The 24,807-nt window shown below is 48.8% G+C and overlaps 1 protein-coding gene and 1 non-coding gene across 2 annotated transcripts; both read left to right on the top strand.

Annotated features, from left to right (window-relative positions):
• The first annotated feature begins 3,655 nt into the window (after nt 1–3,655).
• On the top strand, nt 3,656–3,762 carry LOC121827681 (U6 spliceosomal RNA). The gene has a single exon (XR_006070000.1). It is a non-coding gene; the product is annotated as a U6 spliceosomal RNA (small nuclear RNA).
• A 4,528-nt stretch (nt 3,763–8,290) lies between these two features.
• Nucleotides 8,291–24,277, top strand: Gdf6 (growth differentiation factor 6). Its single transcript, XM_006974924.3, has 2 exons — nt 8,291–8,816; nt 23,234–24,277. The coding sequence occupies exons 1-2, from the start codon at nt 8,408–8,410 to the stop codon at nt 24,181–24,183; spliced, it is 1,359 nt and encodes a 452-aa protein (XP_006974986.1). The 5' UTR covers nt 8,291–8,407; the 3' UTR covers nt 24,184–24,277.
• The last annotated feature ends 530 nt before the right edge of the window (nt 24,278–24,807 follow it).

Genomic DNA, 24,807 nt, shown 5'->3' with positions numbered 1-24,807 from the left:
CTTGGTTTGCATATTGAGTTACATGCCAGCTAGGGATGCACAAGGAGATGGTCTAAAAAACAGAAACAAACCAAACCAAAAAAGCACATGCATTTAAAATGGTACATCAACTATTTGTGATAGGATCTATTAAATAGGATATATTAAAATTTGTCAATGCAGACTTCTGTTCTAAATATTAATATAAAATATATGCTTTTTTTGTTTGTTTGGTTGTTGTTAGAAGAGCATTTCACACTTTTGAGAGTTTCTGTTCTGTGGATCCTCCACCTCTCTAGTAAAACCCAATATGTTAAAAGACAAGACCGCATTAATAACACAGACTGTGCCCATTCAGCTAATAGTGTTTAGAGTTTTGAAACAAAACTAGGTTGTGAGGAATTGATAGTAAATGCTGAATTCTCAGTGCATGTAAATAAACCTTAACCCAAGACCGTCTGTTTTCCCAGAGCCCTAGTAAATAGACTTTTTAACAGGAATCTCATGTAAAGTAGCCATGTGCTTATAATTACCCAAACATTGTAGATCCCCTGTGTGGAATTTCACATCTTTATTGCTTCTATTTTAAAGTTTACAAAGTTGGTAGTAATTTCTCAAACCAAATCTGATCCTAAACAGGAAAGACAACTTCCTATGTAATTGTAATTTTTTGATGCAAGATTTGGCAAGAATCAAACCATTCCTAGAACTTAATCATTTTGACTGTCGTAAGAACCCTGTATGCTCATTTGAGAAGGCACTTGGTCCACCCCACTGAATATCCCCAGACCTATTAGCAAGCGGCAATGTGGTTTTAATCTAGAATATTTGGACAGACATAAAACATGTTGAATCATTACAGAAAGAGAGTATTGCCACAAATTCACAGTGAAATACAGTAAAACTCCCTGTGTCAAGCAAACTTAGTCCTTTTAGAGAAGTTAGTTACCAAAAGGAACATTTTAAGAGAAAATGAAAACTAGATCAATGAAAAAAATTTAGATGTAATTTCAGAACAAAAGCATAAAGATTGAGAGTGGCTAAAATTAACAGAGAACTTTTTGGTATTTAAAAAATCAAAATACTTGGCTACTTAAATATTATTACCATCCTCATATCTATGTGGATTTACATCCATTGCTGAATCTAATCTCTTCTCTGTATGAATTGTACTGAGGGTTTCATTATGCCATTCCTCTATGTGTTTCTGATGTATTTTGATCTAATCTGCACAAAGGACTGAGGACATACATATTTTCTTTTTCATCTGGGTTGACATACCTTGTTAGGAGTTGTTTAAATTTTATTTTTTATTCATATTTAAAACTTGTAGCAGTGAAGTACCATCGTAAAGTGAGAATGTTTTGAGTTTCAAAAGCCGAGAAGGGACAGAGTTCAAGTTCAAGTCCCTCCGTGGGTCCCATCACAGAGCAGAGGAGGCACCTGCACTCCCTTCCTCCTAATGGTCTCTCTCTCTCTCTCTCTCTCTCTCTCTCTCTCTCTCTCTCTCTCTCTCTCTCTCTCTCTCTCTCTCTCTCTCTCTCTCCCCTTCAAGTTCAAAGCAGACCTGCCCCCAGTTGTTCTCAGAGATCAGTCTGAGTTAACCATTTATAGCTTGGAATGTGTGTAGACAATTAAATCCACCTGGTTCACATCGGGCATAAAAATTATTTGCTCCTTAGGAATGAGAATTATTAATTGGAGATAAGATTTTCTATTACACTTTTTCTTTAGGGCTCTTTCTGAGTAACCAAAGCATTTCTTGAAGTTCTCGGCGGGTCACTTACCCTACTTGATGGTGTAGGTCACTGGTTCAAAATCTGAGCATGCATTAGAATCCTCCCCCACCACACACACCCATGCCTGCATGGGTCCTGTTAAATGAAGACTGCTGGGTCTCAGCTTGGGTGAGCAGACCTTTAGGAGGGCGGGTGGTAAGGTTGGTGCTTCCAGGTCAGCCCTGCTTGTTGAGAGCTGCTGGGATGGGCAAACTACAGCAAGATTGGCTGTCACATGACCTGCAAGAGAGCAATAGGAGAGGAGGAACAGCTTGACCTGGCTCCTCAATAGAGACTTGGTCTTTTTTTGCAGTATCCAGATGCAGCTCTCCAAATTCCTACCCATCTTAGGCTGCCATCTGCCACATCGTACTCACCACGGGTTCTGATTCCTCATTGACCTAAGACTGCTTAGCCAGCAGAGGAGGAGACTGAGCCTAGGAAGACTGTCACCAAGCACAACTCCCAAGTCCATCTCATCTGAATTCTCTAAATGACTCTGTCAAAAAAACCTGTCAAGTATACAAACAAGAAATACACGAAGGCTGGGGTGATGGCTAATACTAAAATCTCATCACGTGGAAGGCTGAGGCAGGAGGATTGCTATGAGTTTGAGATCACCCTGGGCTACATAACAAGATTCTGTCTAAAAAGAGAGGGGGGGAGGGAGGGAGGGGGAGCAGAAAAGGGAGGGAGAAAGGGAGGGGGACGGAGGGAAGGAGGGAGGGAGGAAGGGAGGAAGATCACATCATGTTTATTATCCTGTGCAAAAGAACTCTGGGTTAAAAAAGAAGAAGAAGAAGAAGAAGAAGAAGAAGAAGAAGAAGAATACTAAGACTGTATAAAGTGTGTCAAGCAAGGAGAACGAGGCTCATGGCTTCCCAGCTTATGTTGAGGTGTTTTATGGTTTGTTTTTTGCCCTTTCTCTTCCCTAAGATGAACACAGACTAGGCTTCCCTCCAGTTGCTCAGGACCCCACTGTACTTCATCTTTGACCTTCCCCGGGGACCGCCACCCTCACTCTACACCAATAGCTTTTCTTTTTCTTAGTTTTTTTTTTAATTAAAAAATTTGGTGAGTACCTGTTCTTGTGTGTGAGATGTGCTTGCACAGCTCAAGCATCCACCGCGATCATTTCGCTTTCTGAGTTTGTGTGTGTGCATTCACACGTGTGTGCACACTTGTGGGGAAGGGACCTCACACACTTGCGTGCTCAATCATGTGGAGTCCTCTACCATTCTCCATGTTATTCTTTGAGACAATGTCTGCCTTTGAATCTAGAGCTTCAGTGCCATTGTTTTTACTATGGTGCTGGGGATCAAACTCAGGCCCTTCTGCTTATGTGGCAAGCATTTTACAGGCAGCGCCATTTCCTTGGTCCTCATTTGCTATACTTAAAGCAAATACTATTCCTTCTAAAAGATTTTTAATATATATGTATAGGCCTGTATGAGTTCATGTGCATCCTGTTTGCAGGAGCTCTACTGAGGAGGTCAGAGGGCATCAGATCCCCTGGAACTGGAGTGACAGGTAGCTGTGAGTCACCTGGATGACCTTGAATATACAAAGATCCACCTATGTAGACCAGACTGGCCTTGAACATACAGTGATCCACCTGTGCAGATCAGGCTGGCCTAGAACATACAGTGATTCACCTATGTAGACCAGGCTGGCCTTGAACATACAGTGATCCACCTGTGCAGATCAGGCTGGCCTAGAACATACAGTGATTCACCTATGTAGACCAGGCTGGCCTTGAACATACAATGATCCACCTGCCTCTGTCTCTCAAGAGCTGGGAGTAAAGGCATGTGCTACCCCACCTAGCCTTAGGAAGTGCTCTTAATTGCTGAGCCATCTCTAGGCTCCTTTTTACTTTTTTAAAGAGACCTTTTCTAGTGCTCTCTTCGGCAGCACATATACTAAACTTGGAACGATACAGAGAAGAATAGCACGGCCCCTGTACAAGGATGACACACAAATTCGTGAAGTGTTCCATTAAAAAAAAAGACCTTTTCTAAAAATGGGATTTGATGAAAATTTCAAAAACAGAGTAAAGCAGGAACGCTCAAGCTAAGGCAAACACAGGACACACCAGCCCTACCTGTTAACCCCAGTGCCTGGAGCTCCAGGAACACAGAGACATTGAGTTGTAAAGCCAGAGCCATCCATAGTCATTTTCAATTGCTTTCTTATAATCAAAACTTACCCATATAAAATCTCATTTCTTGAGTACCATTTCCAGAGCATTTACTCTTATTAGGTTGCCAGTTCATTAATTTATTCAGAAGTGTATGATAGTAAAACACAATTCAGATCCTACCAGAGAGTGTTTATATTTTAATCTTGTCCTCATAAGGACAGTGCCTCAAAGAAGTGATTCCATTCACATGACCCTGTAGGTATTTCCTGACACCTTCCAGGGGTGCATTTCCTGGGCCCCTTAAATGAGGGCTCCTTCCTACAGGGACTTACACTATACTAACAGGTCAGACACTTTTTGAAAAGAAACAGCTTTTCAAATAATACTTCAAAATATTAAATAACTAAAGGGAAGGTGTGTTGGTTTGTTTTGAGTCAGAGTCTCATTATGTAGTCCTGGCTGGCTTGGAATTGCTATTAGACTAGGCTGGCTTCAAAGTCTCAGAGAACCCCCTGCTTCTGCCTCCTTGACTGCTGGGATTAGAAGCTTTATCCACCTTCCCCATCCTCACTGAGAAAAGACTCTTTTCTTTACTAAAGAGAAATTTTTCTCCCTGGTCCAATATAAAATAATCACTTAAAACTGTAAGAACACAAATTTAAGACGATAATAAATGTGGCAATTTTGATTTTGATCTTGTATTTCTCTGTAAACATATCTATAATCTATGAATGTTTGTTGCCAAATTTTACGTACACTTTAAGTGTGATTCCCCAATTCCTTTAAATAATTTCTTTGAAAGATGTTAGTTGGGATTACTAGTCCTTGATCAAGTAGTTTTGTCTGTGAGCAGTAATTCTCCCAGCATCCACAGGGGGGCAGGAGATACCGTGTCCTACAGATGTCTGCAGCTAGGTGTGTGTCTGATACTGATTCTGGTATGAAAGCTATCAGAGCCAAGTCCCCACAAGACTCTCTCAAGGCATGTCAAGAAATTCTCACTGTTTCAAAATGTTCCTCCCAGAAGAAAGTGCCAAAGAAGTGATTAGAGAATCTAAGACTAGACTGGAAACTTAAAATTCCATAGCAGTATTTCAAAGACTCAGTGTGTAGTGTGGAAACCTAAAAACAAATCTGGCAATAGTTTAGTTTGCTCCTTATAGTTTTACCATCACAGCACACACACACACACACACACACACACGGGCGTGGGGTGGGGTGGGGTGGGGTGGGGTGGGGTGGGGTGGGGGAGGAGACTGGAGCAATGGCCTTAGTGAAGCCTTGTTAACACGGGGTGGATTTCTTTTTAAAGCATACTTAGAGGACGTTTTAACGATAGGAAACGCTGGCTTAGGAGTCTGAAGGGCTTGACTCTTGGTTGTATTTCTGACTTGCTGGTGACCTCCAGCCCTTGGGTTGATTTGTCAGTGTGTTACTCACCTGTAAAATGATCACAATAGTCTTTTTGGCAAAGAGAACTGCCTTCACACAGATCCAAGGCTGGTAACAGTGAGAGGAACATCTGCCCTGAGGTAATCCTGAAGACAGGAGCCCACCCACATCCCTTGTGGTCCCTGACTTTTGCCTGTCTACATGACCATCTAGTCAGTTGAAGGGCTGTAAGCCACAGGCAATGGGAGGGCTGCCTTGCACTGCCTTGTTTCCTGTTTCCTGGTAACTGGCAGCAGATAATTGCTGTGGGCAGAGTGAGTGGAGATGGGGGCTGCCTTTGGGAGCAGGAAACATGGCTACTGAACCCGAAGGATCTAAAACCATGACTCGTCATAACAGACACTGTGGTGCCACAAGTGAAAATCATGACAGCATAAAGTACGAATGTTCATTTCGCAGAGGGAAGGGATGCAGACAGACCACAGGAGGATGCATCCACTCTCCTGGATGTCACTTCACGGTCAGTGTGCAGGAGCAAGAGGCAATGTCGGCCAACAGGAAGCACGAGCAGGGGAGCAGCCGGACATAGGGAGGAGAGCAGGGGAGCAGCCGGACATAGGGAGAGCAGGGGAGCAGCCAGACATAGGGGGAGCAGGGAAGCAGCCGGACATAAGGAGGAGAGCAGGGGAGCAGCCGGACATAGGGGGAGCAGGGGAGCAGCCAGACATAGGGGGAGCAGGGGAGCAGCCGGACATAGGGAGAGGTGAGGATCCAGGGGTGACTGGTGGTTTTCCAAAAGAAATGTCAAGAAGCTGCCGAGGGGAAGAGAGAGGGAGGAGAGAGGGGCAGGTATTCTGAAGGGGATGGGTTTGCTGTTAATGTTAAGTGCCCAGGGTGTCCTCTCTGGATGGCAGTACTCTGGGAAGGACATGTGCACTGAAAATGAAGGAGCATGAGCAGAGAGGTCATTTTGTCAATGTAGATAAATATCTGCCAAGTATGATTTAAAACTCCCGTTCCTCTCCCTTCACATCCTTAAGCTGGTGAAACAACAATAAATCATCTAAATCCCAGAAAAAAGAAGGACAGAACTAGAGGAAGCACCTTCAAGTCCAAGACAGGTCGTGGCTTGGCATTCAGGAGCTAACTAACCATAAGGGATATACAATGGGTGGGCGACCAAGAGGAAAACAGCCACACTCAACAGCCTAGCATATAAGGGTACAGTGTGATCTTGGGCCTCAGTTTCCCTTCCTGTAAAATGGAGACAATACAGCCCTGGACTCAGGCTCGTTATGAAGATTAAGGGAAAACTGTTTGCAGACTTCATAGAGGCACGGCTGACGGAGGTTCCCTGTGGGTATTCTGCCATATCGAGATGTGGAGGCAGGTGTCCTGGGTGAGAGGCATGCCTCTGACCTTAAGCAAGTCAGAGTAAAGAGACAGAAAAGCAAAACTGCCTCCCCTAGTTTGCTCTTGGGCCTTCAAGGTCCCAAAGAAGAAGAAAAAAAAAAAAAAAGGCAAGGGGCGGAGTGGAGAGCCCACAGAGAAACAGTCCCCTCAGCTCAAACCCGGCAGCTTTCCAGCTGGACACAAGGCATCGCACGGGTGGTACCAGAGCCGCTCCTCCCTGGATCCATCCTCGGCTGAATGGCCTTGGAAAAGTCACTTCTCTTTGAGTCTTTTTCTTTCTTTCCTCTTTTTTAAATCCACGAAAGTGGGATGATTGCAGGAGGGCGTTTAAGGTTGGTGCTTGAGTACCCACCCCACCCCATAGAGGCTCTGGGACAACTCCTGCCTGGAGTGCAGTCTGAGAGAATTCAACCCTTCACCGCCAAGTGTAGCGGCGTCCAGGCTCCGGGAACCCGCGGGGCGGTGGGCGGGGAAGACACTGGGAATCTGGGGACAGATAAAGGAAACTCGTGATGGGGCGAGGCTGGGCTGAAAAGAAACAGATTGGGGTAGAGCTGCGAAGGGAGGGGTCTGGTTGTGGGGAGAGAAAGGGTGGGAGACAGAGAGTTGGGAGGACACCAGAAGAAGAAAAGCAGACCGAGGGGTGGCGGGGGTGTGATGGGGGTGGAGAAGAAACTTGGGAAAGAAGGAAGTCCTGAAGACAATAGGAAAGAGGAAAGGGGAAGTTTTGGGTGCAGAAGAGAGAGGCAAGCCCCCAAGGGGCCAGAGAAGCCGGGGATCACAGGAAAGAGAAATGAAGCAGCTGGAGCAAGCGCCAGAGGTTGAGGTCTACGAGAGGAGAGGCTGGGGCCTGCAGGGGAGCGTAGCAGCTCTGAGCACCAGTCCAAACTCTGAAGACTGGTGGCCTTTGCCTGACCTCGAAGGTTGGGGATAGACGCTGGTCTTTGTGGAAAGCAGCATCCTACCGAGAGAATGGAGCTGTGTGGGGCTGGCCCCCTGCGCTGGCTTCCCCGGCTCAGGGCTGAGCCCTGACGGAGTGCTAACGGCCCGCTAGGAGGGTGACCGGAGGGGAGAAGGTGCCACCACAGCGAGCCAACGCGCAGCCTGCGGCAGAAGCACCAGCTCCAAGCCCTCTCTGGCCACCGCCTCTGCGACTTCCCGGGTCCCCGGGCCTCTGACTCCCAGGAAAGTGCGGGCAACCAGCCGGCTGGAACGGTCGGCTGCACGGCGCTGCGGAGGGTGGGCTTGCCCGCCCTAGCTAGCCTGCCCCTGGGGCTGCGTGCGGGCTCTCGCTCCCCAGCCCCGGGACAGCGGCGCTCGGTTCCCGCTCGCCCCGCCAGCTCTCCCGACTCTGCCGGGCGCTCCCAGCTCTCACCTCGCACGCCTCCCGCGGCGGCGCTGCGCCACGCCGCTACCCCAGCCCACCGTGGGCCCCCCACTCCACACCTCCTGCCCGCACTACCCGCCGCCCTCCTCCTCCCCCCAGCCTCTCTCCCTCCCCTCCCCCCCCCGCGCCTCGTCGAGGGGCGGGAGGGGGCGTGGCAGGGCCGGGGTTTGTGTAGCTGCTACCCGGCTCCCGGCACTCGGAGTCTGCAGAAGGAACGCGGCCCCCGCCGCTGTCCAGCTGCTCTGTGCCTTTCGCGCCCAGCGCCGCAGCCGCTGTCGCCGCCGTCTCTCCGGGAAACTCAGCCACTCGCTCGCCATGGACACTCCTAGGGTCCTGCTCTCGGCGATCTTCCTCATCAGCTTCCTCTGGGATTTGCCGGGTTTCCAACAGGCTTCCATCTCCTCGTCCTCCTCCACTGAACTGGACTCCACCAAGGACGCGCGGAGCCGCAAAGAAGGGAAGATGCCGAGGACGCCACAGGAGAGTGAGGAGGGCCGGACGCCCCAGGAGCACCAGCCGCGGCAGAGCGAACTCCGGCGGCGGCCGCCTGGACAGTCTCAGGGGCAGGAGCCTCCAGGCAGGGGCCCGCGCGTGGTACCCCACGAGTACATGCTGTCAATCTACAGGACTTACTCCATTGCCGAGAAGCTGGGCATCAATGCCAGCTTTTTCCAGTCTTCCAAGTCAGCTAATACGATCACTAGCTTTGTAGACAGAGGACTGGGTAAGTGGCAAAGAAAGCGCCCGACTCCTCTCCCGCTGGAGCGCCTGAGCCAGAGCGCTGCCCTGGCTCCCGCAGGAGGTTGCTTTTGTGAATTCCCTTCCCATTCTGGACACCTCCCCCTTTTTCTTTTCTCAAGCCCCAAATTCTGAGTGCAGCTGCAGATTTTGCTCCAGCCTGTAGTCTTCCCTACTCTCTTACTTTTCTTCCCTCTTTTTTCTTCTTTGTTTTCTCGTCTTTTGCCGAAAGCATCGTGGTGGTCACTGTTCTGGTAGCTAGAGGAAGAAGTGTAGCGAAAGGGAGGAGGCGGTCAAATAAAGGGAGGTGTGGTGGAGAACGTTAAGAGAAAGGACTGGGGGACCCTGTGGCCAAAGCTTGTGAGGGATGCTGACCCTAGAGCATCTGTGAGGGCGTTCGAAAGCCTGGAGCCTCCTGTCTCTCAAGGAAAACCCGGCACATGGTAGTCAGTCCGTCAAGGCAGCGAGTCTAGGATCAGTGACTGGCAGTGCCTCGATCCAGCAGTCCTGTGGGTTCTCCTGGAGCCCTGCGCAAGGGTGTGGGGACATTCTGGTACCGTTCCCCCGACACACACACCTGATAGTTCTCAAGCCACAGTCCACAGGATGGGCTCAAACAGGGACCGCTGAAAGTGTGGGGTTCTTAAAGCACTACAGAGTGTACACATCCACCTCAGACAGACAACGCTCTTCTCTCTGAGCATCTAGGGCACCCAAGCCTCATGCTCCGTGCCAGACAGAATGCACGGGTCTGTAGGATTCCGAGCGAGCGTGCCCTCTTGCTCTCATCGCTGATGACCAAAGTCTTCCGATTAAACCTCAGATACTGGGGAAAGTTCCACCGGCTCCCAGAGAGAAAAAAAATTTTTTTTCAGAAAAAGCAGGAAAGGGTGAGAGAAAAGGGAAGGGACGGTGGACAGAGAGGAGGGTACTGAGAAAGTGAGAGGCGCTAAGAGATTTAGGCAGCCAGTTGCTTCCCATACTCCCAGACTTAGCTTCGGTTGTTCCTCAACCTGCAGGTTCAGGATCAGTGAAAGTATCCAGAAACCCCAAAGACCCGGGATTGGGCAGAGGGAACTGCTCAGCTACATCTACCCACCTTTATGGCTCTCACATTCTCGAACCTTTCCAGAGTAGGCTAATGTCCCCTTCTGCCACCTGCCCCACGCCTTACTCCGTGTCCAGCCACCAGCCTTCCCTCGAAGCTGCTTCCTTCTCAGCCAAGGTTCTGGCCCCGCCAGGTAACGCAGCTGCAATCCGAGGTCAGCTGGGTTATGAGCTGCTGAAAGGTCTCCACAGCAAATTAACGCCGCCGTATTTTATGATGATTTTAGGAATAATAAAGTCACCTTTCCAAAAACACGTGGCTTCTTCGTATTGCTGCTACTAGGTCTTGGACCTGGGTAGCGCCAGCTCCTTATCGCGTTGCAGCGCGGTTCTCCGCCTGCAACTTCTCTCTTAACCTCCTAGTGCCTCTAATACCATGGCCAAAGCAGAGGCGATAGAAGGTCAGAGAACAGTGCTAAGGGAAGAAATCCCAGAGGCCTAAACTAGCAGGCAATTTGGTACTATCTTCTTTTCCCGGGAAGTGACAAATTCCCCTCTCCTTCCCCAGGCAGGCACCCTAAATGGTTCACAATACTCCCTGAGAGTTGGCACGGAACCAAGGGGCACTGTAGGCTGTTCCAAGGTATCTATAGATGACTTTGGAATTTCGGCAAGCATGGAAGGCTGTCTCTGGGGCCCCTAGACCTGCATAGACTCGGGCACTCAACAACCCTTGTTTGCCCTGTGACATCCAGACAACCTAGAGCCCATGCATGGTGCTGGGAGCCCCCAGGCTCCTCGAGTACTGGATGGGGTCTGGGGAGTGGAGGAACACTCTTCCCTAGCCTTCCACGCCTGTGAGGTCAGCAGGATTGTGGATTTAACCTCAGAGTGCGTTGGGCATAGGGCTGCCAGAGGTCCCTAGTTCAGAGCACCAAGACCCTGGACCGTAGCTTCAGGGGCTCTGTCTCCTCCTCACCCTCTAAGTTCGAAGGAAAGCTAGGACACTTGGAAGGCTGTGCTGCTTGTGGCAAGTCGCGCGGGTGTAAAGGAGCTGGGGGGGGGGTGCAGAGAGGGACTGGAGGGGTGCGCGGAGGAGGGGCTAGATTGTTGGCTGCAGCCCCAGCTTGATAAAGGGAAAACCTCACTTTCCCTCTCCCTGATTTTGATTTGATGTGTCACCGGCGGTGACCTCGGGTTGGACCTTCCGGGGCTTGCTTAGCATTGGGCCCCTGATTGGAGTGTTACGACTCAGCGATCTAATTGAGGGTTCATGTCATAACACATCAAACGGTGTCTAGTCTCCCGTGATGGAAGGGACCCACTAACCGCGCATCCCCAGCTTCTGGAGAGGACTTCCGCCCCTCTCGCGCGGGGGTTCTTAACGTGCCAAACTCTTCAGCATCCCCTCCCCCAATCCCTGAGTGGGTAGGCAAAAAAAGAAAAAAGCCAGCCAGGAGAGGAGCCGGTCGTACTAACTTGGCGCCTCGCCTAGGGGAAGTTTAAATCGCCACAGAGTGGTAGGCTGGGATCGGAGGAGCCAGGGTCCCTCTAGGGGATTCACAAGCTCCAAGAGACTCACACAGAATTAGTTAAAGATCTTGCTCACCTGAGAACTTAAGAGTTATACCTGAAGCTGGCATTTGAGATTGGAGGGCAGTAACAGACCCCGCGCCAAGTGAGGAAAGAGAGCTGTGACTCCACAGAAACAGCGTGGCCTTCTCGACTACCCTGAGAGCTGCTCTCTGTTCCTGGAGTCCCGAAGGAGGCCTTACTGCAGGCTTTGAAAATGCCCTGGAAGGGTAAATAACAATAGCCAAGACAGACTGACCTTTTATTGTGGGCCAAGTACTGTACTAAAAGCTATGCCATGAATGAGCTCACTTAATTCTCGGCTACCGTTGCTGCACTGCTTTAGAGGCGAATTAAGGAAGACAGGGAAATTTAGTTGCTCAAGGTCACACAACTGGTGAGAGATGAGATTCTAGACACAATACTAAAGCAGGACGCTATACGGACAGGGTAAGGACAAGGGGCTTTCTAAGAACTGTGGTGAGATGCAGAAGGAAAAAATAAATAAAAGATTTCGTTTTTTGGCTTAATGTTTTTCTGTGGTCCTTAAAGATCTAATTAGTAGTTCTTATGGAACTTTAGATGCAAGGATCTGAATATGTATCATGCCTGGTTTCCTCCTGTGTTTGTTTAGTAGAAGTGCTAACTACTTTATGGATGATCTTTTAACATGCTTTCATGTCGTACTTCAAAAATTATTTTAGAGAAGTAGAGAAGAGAAAGTGTGTCTGTACACTGGTGGGGAGCTGAGAACACAGGATCAGAATCAACCAGGTTAGACATCATGGTATCATAAAGATCAGTAGTTCCGGATTCCTAGACTCCCAGCTCTGGGATATGGTCAAGGCAGACAATTAGAACTTAGGAGGGAAGGTGGAGAAAAGGCAAAAAGAAGAGACAGACAGACAGACAGACAGACAGACAGACACACACACACACACACACACACACACACACACACACACACGGGGGTGGGGTGGAGGGAGAGAAGGAGGGAGGGAGGGAAAGAGAGAGGGGAGAGAGAGAGAGAGAGAGAGAGAGAGAGAGAGAGAGAGAGAGAGAGAGGAGAAGAGAAGAGAGATATCCTGCCTTGCAATTTACTTCTAAGTGCCAAAGTAGAAAAGAAAAAAGAAAAAACTCTCAAGGATTCAAAGAAGAGGGAAAGGCAGAAATTGAGTCTGAGAATACTTCTGTGGGCCAGGTTTCCCAGAGCCTTTGAATTAAGAACAGTGTCTAGTGTTGTGCTGCTGTTACAAGCCCGTTTACAGAAACAAGACTGCAAAGAACAGATAACACCACACAGGAGAGGGAAGTATCTTTAGGGGCTGGGTAGCCTTATAGGTGAGTCCAGGCCGAGTCTGCTTCTGGTTGCTTACTAGTTTGTCTGGTTATCTTCAGTTCAAAGATTACAAAGAGGCAGCGGAGTGCTAGGCACAGACCTCAGAGAGAGGGGGGGGGCATTCTAGAGCTGCGGAGATTCCTGCTATTGAAGTTTGCCGCCGCCGCCGCTTCCCTCCGGTTGATTCAGAGAGGTGGGTTTCTGCGTGGAGTCATCAGCGTGGCGGCGCTAACACTTTTGCCTGGACCCTGTTGTCGTTGGCAAACGGAAAATGAAATATAAGCAGGGAAGTATTTTAATGGGGATGGAGGGAATTCGCAACTGTTAATTATTTGGTGACCTTGTATTCGATTTGTTTGAGTCCCTTATAAAAACACTAATTCATACCAGACGGCCAAGTGAGGAAGCTGGGCAGAAGGTTCCAATCTAGGCTTTATTTGCCCGGAAAGAGAGAACAGCCTTGGAAAGGGCTTGCTAAGCGTGCAAGTGTGTGTTTGAGGGGTGCCAGGAGAGGACTGGGCACAGGCTGGATTTGTGGTTCAGACTGAAGGATCTTCCCTAGCTGGGTTAACCAGAGATCCTGGGGAAAGTCCCGGGGGAAGACAAGGAAGTTTTAGGCTCCAAAGTTTGTCTTACTCTTCCGGTTGTAATGATTCAGGTACATTTAAGGCCGCAAGCCAACCTATAGGCTTGTAGCTCAACTCTGTTTATGTCTCCATGTGCTTAAAGTTCACCAAAAGGGAAAAGCAAGATGCTAAATAGACCTAGAATCTTGTGGGGCCAGAGTGCAGGTTGCAGGAGGATTCTCAGCCAGAAAGGCTTATCTGAGGACATCAAAGGTTACCCCCCTCTCTGGAGGCTGGAGGCTTTGGGGCTTTTGCCCAGGGTGCAATGGCTGGTGGGGGAGGGGGAGGGAACCATGCTCACACACCTCCTTCATCTCTGCACATTAAAAAAAAATTACCTGAGCCATGGACCCTATAGGTTTTTGAATTGTCCCTTTCCTAAGTGAATCAGAACCCCAAAACCATCCTTTCTGACCAGAGCACCTGTCCCTGGATCCTCTGGGAACTGAGAACGCTGGTCTTGCATCAAAAGGAACTTTAGTGTAACCTGTTTCCCCTACCAGGAGTTTTGGGGTGCTAGCACTCCTCATCCATAGACAGATGCCTTCTGGGGGCTGTGTGGTTTCTTTGGGGTGGGGTGATGATAGAAGTATGGCAGATACAGGAAGTTTTGCTTCCTGACAGACTGCCACTTGCATCAACTGACCTTGGGCAATCCAACCATAACTCCTGGGTGCTTTCAAGTACGATAAAAGGTATTAGCTCTACAACCCCTTCGCTATTGAATAACCTGGCACCAACTACTATTTTGTGGGATCAGAGACAAGAATGGTGAAGTCTTTTGGGTATGGAAAGCAGGAGTGAAGACCCATTGCAGAAATCCTTTGACACACCCAGTCTAAAGCCTGTATGTTTGTGAAGTTCAGTTTGGGTTAAATGCTGTCCTCTGACTATGGAATTAAATAGGTTCCAGTTGCTCTAATGGGTCCTAGGGTCACATTCTATTTTCAGGTACACCCATTGGTACTGCTCAGGGTGGAGAGTAGGTCCCCTTTCCGGTAAGGGGCTACAGGAGCTTAAAGGACAACTGGATGCTGTCTGGTGGAGAGAAGCTCTGGGCTGTGCAGTTAGAGCCTGGCATCTGCTTCTGGGCAAGGCTTAAGGATCAGAGTGGGCAGTACAAGTACAGAGAAAGGCTGGTCTGTGGCAACAGTTGGTGCCCACTGAGAATGAGGAGAAAGGCAGAAGGCAGGAACAGGGCAAGAAGAAGTGGTGTTCATGTTTTGCCTCTAAGGGAGATGAGTGGTCCAGCTGCTGCCCACTTCCCAGTATACCTGAGCTTGGAAGCTCCTTGGGGAGGAAGCCTGAAACAAACAACATACAAACAAACAAACAAAAACGGACTGTGGCCTGCAGCTGACACTAGGATTCTCATTTTGCTACAAATTTGAAAGTTGGAACAAGATTAGCAACTTGAGTAATCTCTTCTTCAGAGACGGCACCTCGCCTAGCACATCAGAGAATATTAAGGAGGCTTCTCCAAAGCATCAGGCTTAGGTACTGGGAATGCAAAGGTCTGCCCACCATCCTGTGCCCCTTAGAACCTGGGCCTTCACCTACAGTTACAGGGTCAGCTGGGAAGAGAAACTGCATAAAACATCCACTTATTTTCTCTTTTTGAGCCTAAGCCCACAGTCCTAGGACCTGGGTGGAGTTTCAGATTCTGCTAGGAATGCAAGACCCACGACCTCTTACCAGGAGATGTGTTACTTTCACTGGGTTTTTGTACATCACTCCCTCACAGGCAGGAAAAGCCTGCTCCACCGAATCAACTCAGCCCTGGACCTCAGGAAAGAGGTGCACCTTGGGTCTCTGTGGCACTGGCTGTTCCTACAGTTTGCGAAAGAGGGGTGGGAGCTGGGAGAGATGACTGGAAACCCATTTGGTTTTGATCTGCTGTATGTGGTTAAATTAAGATTTGAGCTGCTGTGGCTGGGAGCCCAGGGTAAGATACCGGTGAAAAGACAAAAGCCAGGGCAAGTGTCCTTGACTTTGGTCAGTCAAGTCTGTGACCAGAAGAGATTTTAAACAACTTAGCTCCAAAGTATATGTTTTATCTGTCAAGACAAAACCAGGCTTCTGTTGGCTGTGCTGAGTACTCAGAAGAGAGCTGGTTTTTGCATTCCTAGCTGCCCAGAAATTAGCAGGATTGAGTTTGGAGTTACTACATTTTAAGGCTGGGCTGAGGATCAGTGGCTCAGTTTCAGTCCTGTGAGAAGGCTCCCCACCTGAGCTTCACTGCTTCCTATTGAAACAGATCTTGGTACCAGCATTGGGAGTTCTCTGCAGGATCCAGGCAGGTGACCAGATCATTAACCAAGGAGCCTACCAGACCTAGGTTTATGTGAGAAGAAAAGCATAGATCCACCATACAAAATCAGAGAATTTGTGAATGGTTCCCAGAGCGTTCTGGGGGTTAGAAGGGACAAAAAAGCTGAAACACGGGGCAAATTGTCAGTGAAGGCATCAAGAAGGTGAACAGACTGAAGAGATGGGCCAGTTAGAGTGTGAGCAGTACCTCCCTCCTGACAGAGCCGACCAGGTGGTCTTACTATTGACAGACGCTGCATACCACCATGAGTGCTGCAACCCAGGAGTCCATTTCTATGCCTCCTTCCCTCAACATGGGAGTAGTTTTGTGTGTTTGTTTATTTTTAGGTACACATAGGGAGTGTCCTTATGTCCTACCTATGACTGGTTCTGAAGACAGATTACACCCTACAAAATGTGCCAGAGAGAGGAAAGTGCAGACTCCTCAGGGCTGCATTTGCCCAGCCAGGTAGTTATGGACTAATGCACAGCCTAACACTGCCTTGCTGCCTGTTAAAAGAATGGTTCAGTCTTTAATGAGGTTGGAATGGAGGGCACTGGTCATTGGGCTCTGAGGAAGAGAAGGTGGTGTAAGTGATGTGAAAAGATAGAGAATGGTCACTATAGTGCATTCTAAGGCTGCTGTCACAGAAGCCTTGTCTTTAGAACTCAGATGGCAGGGGGAAGACATTCCTCTTGTTGCCCAACAATGTTCCTCCTCTACTCCTAGAAATCTTGTGGAAAGAGCTGGACCATTCTTCAAGGAGGCTGAGAAGATGATAAATACATCTCTTCCTATCCAAATGTAGGCCACTGTAGTAAGGTTGGCTGCAAGTTTCCATATGCAATGTGATGCCCTAGGTGTCTTGACTCTGAGCTTGCCAGTGATCCTGCCAGATCTATAGGTGATTCTCCCACTTTGTAGCTGAGGCTTATGAGGCTGGTAAGTCATGTGACTAAAACACTAAGTCACAGATAAGGATTGAAATAAACTGCCTTTCAGACTCTAAATGGTCACACATTGATCCACATCATCAGTAGTAACTGACATTTGTATAATATCCTCAGAAGTTTCTCACATCTTGTATTTGTCCCTTCCATGGCCCTATGAGCTGCCATCATTATGTCCACTTTGTAGAAGAGAAACAAGATTTGTTTGTATATTGTCTTCCGAAAGTCATGGTGTTGGTAATCTCTCAGCTATACTGCTTAGGAGATGGATGGCTCTTGGAGAACAGTGTTTCCCCCTCCTTCCTGGTATGAGCAGTGAGGAAGAGCTGGAATCCTCTCAGGGTTTTCCCTGTGCACAGAGATCAGGGTTGTGTTCAAGGCGGTGACACAGGTACAGGGTCTGAGTTGCCAGCTTGGCCATCCACTGTCAAGCTCCCTGGGGTTTGATTTGTAACAATACTTTTCTAAGAGGTGAATTTAGAAAAGTCACTTTATTATTATTTTACTGTACAGAATAACGGGCTTGCTGTGACGTCATTATATATGTACTACTGCACTTTCCTCAGCTCCTTCCCTTGTCCTGTATTCCAGCTCGCCTGTCCCTTCCATACATGCAGTCCTCTTTCCGTCTCATGCCTCAGATACATCTTTGTAAATTCCAGAAATGGAGAAAACATGGAATATTTATCTTATTCTCCTAGCATTACCTTCTCCTGCTTATCGCTTTTCCTCACAGGTGGTTTTTTTAAAATACATTTTTAAAATTTTTAGTTGACATAATATTTACATATATTTATGGGGTACAATGTGAAATCTTAACTTACATACACACACACACACACACACACACACCACAATGTGTAACCATCAGCTCACAGATGGCTATGAAGATTACATAAGCTGAGGATTGAGATTGTGCCCAGCACATAGTAAGTACTACATTAGTGTCTGCTATGATAACCATTGTTGTTCTGGGTGGTCTACAATAGTTCTGGGGTCAAGTGAGAACATGCACAAGATCTGTGTCAGTTGCTCCCAAGACACTTTCTTTTTCTTCTTTTTTCTTCCTTCCTTCCTTCCTTCCTTCCTTCCTTCCTTCCTTCCTTCCTTCCTTCCTTCCTTCCTTCCTTCCTTCCTTTCTTTCTTTCTTTCTTTCTTTCTTTCTTTCTTTCTTTCTTTCTTTCTTTCTTTCTTTCGGTATGAATGCTCTGTCTGCATATATGCCTGCAGGCCAGAAGAGGGTATCAGATCCTGTTATAGATGGTTGTGACCCACCATATGGTTGCTGGGAAATGAATTTAGGACCTCTGGAAGAGCAGCCAGTGCTCTTAACCTCTGAGATATCTCTCCAGCCCCCAAGACATTTTCTTAATGAGAATGTTTAGCAAAGGGCCAGAGTTTGCAAGGATGAGATCTCAGCTGCCAAGGAGGCAACTGTGTCATAGGGGCACAGTAACTAGGCCAAGCATAGATTGCCCCACAGGCCTTCACACACCATAGGGAGGGACTTCCTGAGTACAGCCTGATACTTCAGGTTGGTGCTGAAACTCAGACCCTCAGAAGTGACTCCGGACACATCTGTGAAGTCTGAGCTTGGACAATTTCCATTTAATAAAGAAAAGGGTGACCCATCCTGGGGAAACTGAAGCCCAGTCAAGTGTTGATCACATTGAGGCCCCAAAATGAATGGTGGCAGGCTTCCCCTCCCTCTCCTTCCACTGCACAAATAAGGCCCATGTAGAGGGGTGTGTCCTAAGAGCTGGGGGTTTCTCTTGGAACTAGCATGATCCATTGCCAGTTGCAAGATGTTAAGCTAAGTCTTGGTGTTCTGAAGTTTGTTCCCTGTAACTGAATAGAACAGTGGAGTAGAACTTGAATGCTTGATGAAGGGGCCTGAGAGATGACATCAAATTTATGAGTTCCATGAGTGTCCAGTTAGCACCCAAAACTATTTCCAGGTCTACAATAAGCTGGAGGCCAGGAAAGAGGCTTAGTCTCAAAGAGTACTGGAGTGTTCTTTGCAAAGATGGATTATTGATTATCTGTGCACCCCAAGACCTAATCCTACTTAGGGTGTGTGAGTGAGAAAGGCCACATAATCTGAGCTTTCTGAGCTGTAGACTAACTACAGGTTTATGCCTCTGCAAGACACAGGAGACATGGCCAGGCCATGGAGGAAGTTGCTGGAGTCTGACCAGCATCCATTCAGAGTCTCAGTTAATTTATAGAATGAGAAACCAATCAATGTGTGAAGGGCCTGCTGGACCTTTGAGAATCACTCTTGGTTCTGGTCACTGAAAAAGCAAATCCAATTTGAATCTTCAAGAGGGACCTAAGCTGTATAAGATTCCAGTGATGTCTTGGGAAAACACAGTTCTGGTCCCTTCCTCTCTGCAAGTTTTTAGAAATCCTATGCAAGCTGGCTGGGAGGCAACCCCTTAGGGAGAATTAACTTGAGGGTACCAAGGAATATGCTGCCTTGTATACTAAGCTCATGGCCCCAACTTTTCCTCTCCATTTTAGCATTTGCCTCTAGAGTCCTTCATTCATTTACTGTGCCTACTTTAGCCTTGGGCTCTTGCCTTTCTAAGGAAGTCCCTTCCTATAATTGCTCCCCATCCTTCTTTTTAAATTATAAGCCCCTGTACTAGGAGCTATTGATGATGTAATCATAGTACTACCCAGGGGAAGGTAGGAGCATGGAGAATTCCACTTCAGCCTACATAGATTGGACTACATAGGATACCTTTTCACAAACAGTTAGACAAACAAACAAAACCCCAAACACCCCACATGGGAAGCGTCAGTATGAGGTTTGCCTGTATTATTGAATTATTGCATTATTGCCACTTTGCTACATGTGAAGGATTTTCTTCAGTTACATCTGACTCCTCTTCTTCTTCCTCCTCTTTTCTACTCATGTTCCAGGGAAAAAGGAAAAAGAAATCCTGCAGTTGTATCTTGAAAGATTTGTGAGTCCAATACTCAAGAACACGGAGTTAACTGAAGTGGGAGCTAAGCTGTTACTGATTAGTTTGATGAAATGGAAGTGTCTTGTGGTGAATTATTGACCATTTTCCAATTTAGAGACTAAAGCAGAGAATTCATTTTTAGGAGAGAAAGTGCCATAGATTTAGAAACCAATAGTGCACATTTATACATGGAATGGAATTATATGATGACATCACCTGTATTTATATACGATTTACTAGGGGATGAGGAGTGTGCAAGGCAGTGCAAAGGACAAGATTCCTGGCCACAGGTGACTCATGGCAGCTTGGCCAGGCTTCAGGTTGCCAGGTCAGCTGGTAGAGGGTTTGTAGAGTAACTGTGCATGGTGGTCTCTGCATTCCAGACCCTTGGTATGCCTCTTCTTGACTGTCTTTGCTGCATAGGGCTCCAAAGCAGGTTCAAACATGTGGGGAATGTGGACTGGGGGGCATCTGTAGAGAGCAGCTACCTTCTTGAGTCCTCTGCTCAGGAGTCAGAGAGAGGCTCTGGAGACTTGTTGGGAAGGCACGTGGATGAAATTATCAGAAGAATATGAGAGTGGTTATATGAACTGGAAGGATTCTAGAGAGAGATGGCATGGCCTAGTGGCACTGCCTTGGATCCCGACCTACAGTTGGGTGCTTTGCTGTCTCTACTGCAGTGATTCTTCTCCCCACACAATGGGAAATCAAATCCCTACCTATATCAGTGGTTCTCAGAGTGAGTCCCTGAGCCATCATCAGGATCAGCATCATCTGAATGTTTCTAGAAAGGCAACCCCAAGCCTCTGAAGCCTGAGATGATGTTTGTTGTATTTGGTGTGTGTGTGTGTGTGTGTGTGTGTGTGTGTGTGTGTGTGTGTGTGTGTGTGTTATTAATAATCACTGACCTAGACTGAGCTCCAGGTTTCTGGACCCAGAATTCTGGTCCTTACCCAGATGGTCCAGGCAGCTTCTTTCCCAGCATTCTCAAGAGAGGCTCATACCTCTCATGTGTGTGTTTGCCTGGGATGTGTGACTTGTGAACTGGGGTGACTGTACGTGTCCAGGTAGGACCCTTCCAATCATGAGGTAAACTAATACAGGAAGAAAGGGGAACAGAGAGAGACTGAAGGCCATATTTGCAGTCTTTCTTGGGTCTTAGAATTGTTTTTGTAGGATAGTTTTGTAAGGGAGGTCACCAGACAACTCAAGGTTGAAGCATCTTCAGATTCTTCAGGTCTCTACAGATGCCCATCTCAGTTTGACTCAGCTGTACAGACTAACCATTTATTAGCTTACTCTTAAAAACAAAAAAATAAGGGGAGCAAAAGAAGGATGCTCTCTCCATATTGCAGGAGAGGTAAAGAAATGAATCATTATTCTTTGTAACTGCCCATGTTCTCTAGACAGCAACCAGGTATGTCAAACTATGACAACAGAAATGGAAACCATTTCCCAAGGGAGGCCAGGATTTATTCCCAACAAACTCTATGAATGCAGTTTTGTCTGTACCCCTGCCTTTAGCCCCTAACCACTCGTGGTTGCTTCCAGAATTCCATATTTGGCCCCTAGTGCTGAGGCAATGGGACTCATGGCTAAACACTCAAGCTTGGGAACTAAGTAGATTTAAACGTTGCCCCCGACTTCATCACTTATTTTAGATAATTAATTCCCCCAGGTCTTGATTTTCCCACCATAGAAATGGGAACAGTACTTACCTACCCCATCACATTATGCGTGGGAAGCAAGGTTAGGACGGTATCAGCCCTCACAACACTGCAGCGTGTGTCTGCAGTGCGTCTTCCCCTTCACAGCCTGGATGAGGGAGGACAGGGGCAGGAAAGTGAAGCCTAGGGCGACAAATACAAAGATCTGGGCCGTGGCTAAGCACCCTTGTCAGACACAGCTTTCTACGAAGGAAGAGAAGGTGTGTTAACTCCCCACTGGTTGGTTTGAAGGTCTTGGCTTCCATAAATCAACTTCCTGAAGCAGCTTTCCCCTTCCCACCCCTCTAACCCCTCACAACTCTTCCTCAGGTGGAGGCCTGTGCCGCAGAGGCAGCGGGCCAGCAGTTAGCCCAGAGTGCTGCCTGGGTGTGGCTGAGGTTCCAGAGCCAGCATCCTTGGGTTATATGTCCCCAGGCTACATCTGGACAGGCAGTGAGGGCTGGACTGGACCGGGTCATACTTTTTCTATTGAAATTGATGCAAACTTTACTAGCTTCTGGGGAGAGCAGAGGGCTTTGGGGATTCTTGTAATGCTGGGTTGTAAACATTCTGTGGGAAGGCGGCCCAGGAGAATCTGCTTAGCTTTCCGCCTTGCACATTGAAGTGATGTTGGCTGCGTGCACAAATGTGTCAGAAAAGGAGTCTAATTTTCCCTTCCTCCTAAAGAATTTGCCTTGGAATTTAAAGTCTGCCAGTCTGTGTGTGTCACAAATATCTTTTTCTCACTTGTAACCGAAGAATGAATCTTTGGGATTCATTGCAAAACAGAGCATCAGATTGGATGGTGGGGCAAGGGGTGGGGCATGCCACGCCTGTGACTAGGTATCCCTGGCCGAGGGTTTCTCTTTCCAGGAATGCCTGTTTCCCTTGTGCTGAAGATCTCAGTGGGCGTTAAGTCCCGCGGGCTAGTCTGTTCATGGCTTCGTCTCCACTTCTGAAAGCTGTATCACTCTTTCATCTGTTGGAAGGAGGGAGGGAGACTGGAAAAGAGAGGAGTGGCACAGCAACCCTTCATTCAGTCTGCATCATGCTGGGCCCACAGTGTCCCCGCAACCCTGTGTGGAGGGTAGCAACCCGACCCCGGACTAGTGGGTTTATAGAAAGAAAGCTGTACCTATAAATCACGTTGGAGTCTAAAGGAAAGAGGTTCGCAGTAAGCACACAAAGGCTTCATGTTCAGGTCCTGTTCTTAGATACCTAATCAATTAGATAAGCAGACTCTGTCACTTTAAAGGCAAATTGAAAATCACTGTTCTACAAGTTTCTCACCTATTGACCTGCGTATACTCTAGGTCACCCATGGCCCTGGGTCTGGGGTAAGCAAGGTCTTGCTATTGTCTTTGCTTCTATGGACTGGTGAAAGGGTGTCTGGTGGTTGGGGAAGAAAGACCGCGTCACAAATATAGATGGGGAAATTGTAGATAATAAGCCAAGGTCCCGAGACTGTGGCCCAGGGAGGCTGCTTTGGATCAGGGTGGTTTGGGATGGCCACTTGGAAGAGGTTACATCTGAGGCAGTAATGATGAGATCCCGTGGACAGAAGTGCTGGGGAAGCGCAGCCCAGGCTTGCGACCACAAGGGCATATTAGTGGTTACACACCCTGTTGAGGGGGAGCCCAGGGACAGGAGTACAGATTTCTGTCCCAGGCAGCAGCTGAGCTGAAGAAGGGGTCCTGTCTGGTGGGGTTCCTCCTCACGCAGTGTATGGTCCAGGCGGTGAGCCTGGGGGTGGTTGGGCGGCCGAACTGGACTCCCTGGCTGCCTGCCCCCTCCTTCCCACTTCCTTTGGGGACTGCTGAAGAGCACCGGGCTGATCTCTCGGTAAGTGAAACTGACTGTAATTATTTTTTATCTCGCAGACGATCTCTCGCACACTCCTCTCCGGAGACAGAAGTATTTGTTTGATGTGTCCACACTCTCAGACAAAGAAGAGCTGGTGGGTGCAGAGCTGAGGCTTTATCGCCAGGCATCCCCAGAACCCTGGGGGTCACCGGCCCGACCGCTGCACGTGCAGCTCTTCCCCTGTCTGTCCCCACTGCTGCTGGACGCCAGGACCCTGGATCTTCAGGGGCCAACCCAGGCCGGCTGGGAAGTCTTCGACGTGTGGCAGGGCCTGCGCCCTCAGCCGTGGAAGCAGCTGTGCTTGGAGTTGCGGGCAGCCTGGGGAGAGCTGGACGCCGGGGAGACCGAGGCACGAGCAAGGGGTTCCCAGCAGCCACCGCCCCTGGACCTGCGGAGTCTGGGCTTCGGCCGGAGGGTGCGGCCGCCCCAAGAGCGCGCACTGCTCGTCGTGTTCACCAGATCCCAGCGCAAGAACCTGTTCGCGGAGATGCGCGAGCAGCTGGGCTCTGCGGAGGCTGCGGGAGCCGAGGGGTCATGGCCAGCGCCGTCGGGCGCCCCAGACGCCGGGCCTTGGCTGCCCTCGCCCGGCCGCCGGCGGCGACGCACCGCCTTCGCCAGCCGCCACGGCAAGCGACATGGCAAGAAGTCCAGGCTGCGCTGCAGCCGAAAGCCCCTGCACGTGAATTTCAAGGAGTTAGGCTGGGACGACTGGATTATCGCTCCCCTAGAGTACGAGGCCTATCACTGCGAGGGCGTGTGCGACTTCCCGCTGCGTTCGCACCTGGAGCCCACCAACCATGCCATCATCCAGACGCTGATGAACTCCATGGACCCGGGCTCCACCCCGCCTAGCTGCTGCGTTCCTACCAAATTGACTCCCATCAGCATCCTGTACATCGACGCGGGCAATAATGTGGTCTACAAGCAGTACGAGGACATGGTGGTGGAGTCCTGCGGCTGCAGGTAGCGGTGCCGCCCGCTGCCTGGGCCAGGGACCATGGAAGGAGGCCTGTCTGCGGACGCGGAGAGGCGGAGAGGTGGAGAGGCGGAGAGGCGGAGAGGCGGAGCAGGAGCTGGCCTGGAAAAGGCCACAAGTGGGGGACAGCGTGAAAGTAGGCGCAGTGGATGAGGAGGCAGCCTCAGCCCTCCCAGAACCTTCCACTCGCCAACCCAGAAGCAGCTAAGGGTTGCCTGGCCACCCTGGAAAGACTAGACAAGGATTCTTTCTTTTCTTTTCTTTATTATTGTGGCTTTGGGTTTTGTGTCTCCTTGGTTTAGATAGGAGATGGAAGGAGGAAAGATGCGTATCTGTTCACAAGTGTTTCGTGGACTGGGGAGGCGGAAGGAAAACGCGAGAGAAAGAGCCCATCACTTTTGTTCACATCTCAGACTGGTTGCTTCTTCCTAAGTAGGGTCTTTGGGCCTTTTCCAGTCAGGTCATAGCTGACACCCTTGGCTTCTGCACAGGAAGTATTAGGGGAGTTGGCTAAAGAAATATGGGAGTCGGGAGGGGTCTTGCCCTTAGAGAAGCTTGAGAGACGGGGTCCCAAGCTGCCTCCTTCTCTCTTTTGTGCATTCCCATGAATTTATC

This window comes from Peromyscus maniculatus, chromosome 2, assembly GCF_049852395.1.
Source record: "Peromyscus maniculatus bairdii isolate BWxNUB_F1_BW_parent chromosome 2, HU_Pman_BW_mat_3.1, whole genome shotgun sequence".
Lineage (NCBI taxonomy): Eukaryota > Metazoa > Chordata > Mammalia > Rodentia > Cricetidae > Peromyscus > Peromyscus maniculatus.
Note: the sequence above shows the minus strand (reverse complement) of the source record. Positions and strands in the feature narration are given on the sequence as shown.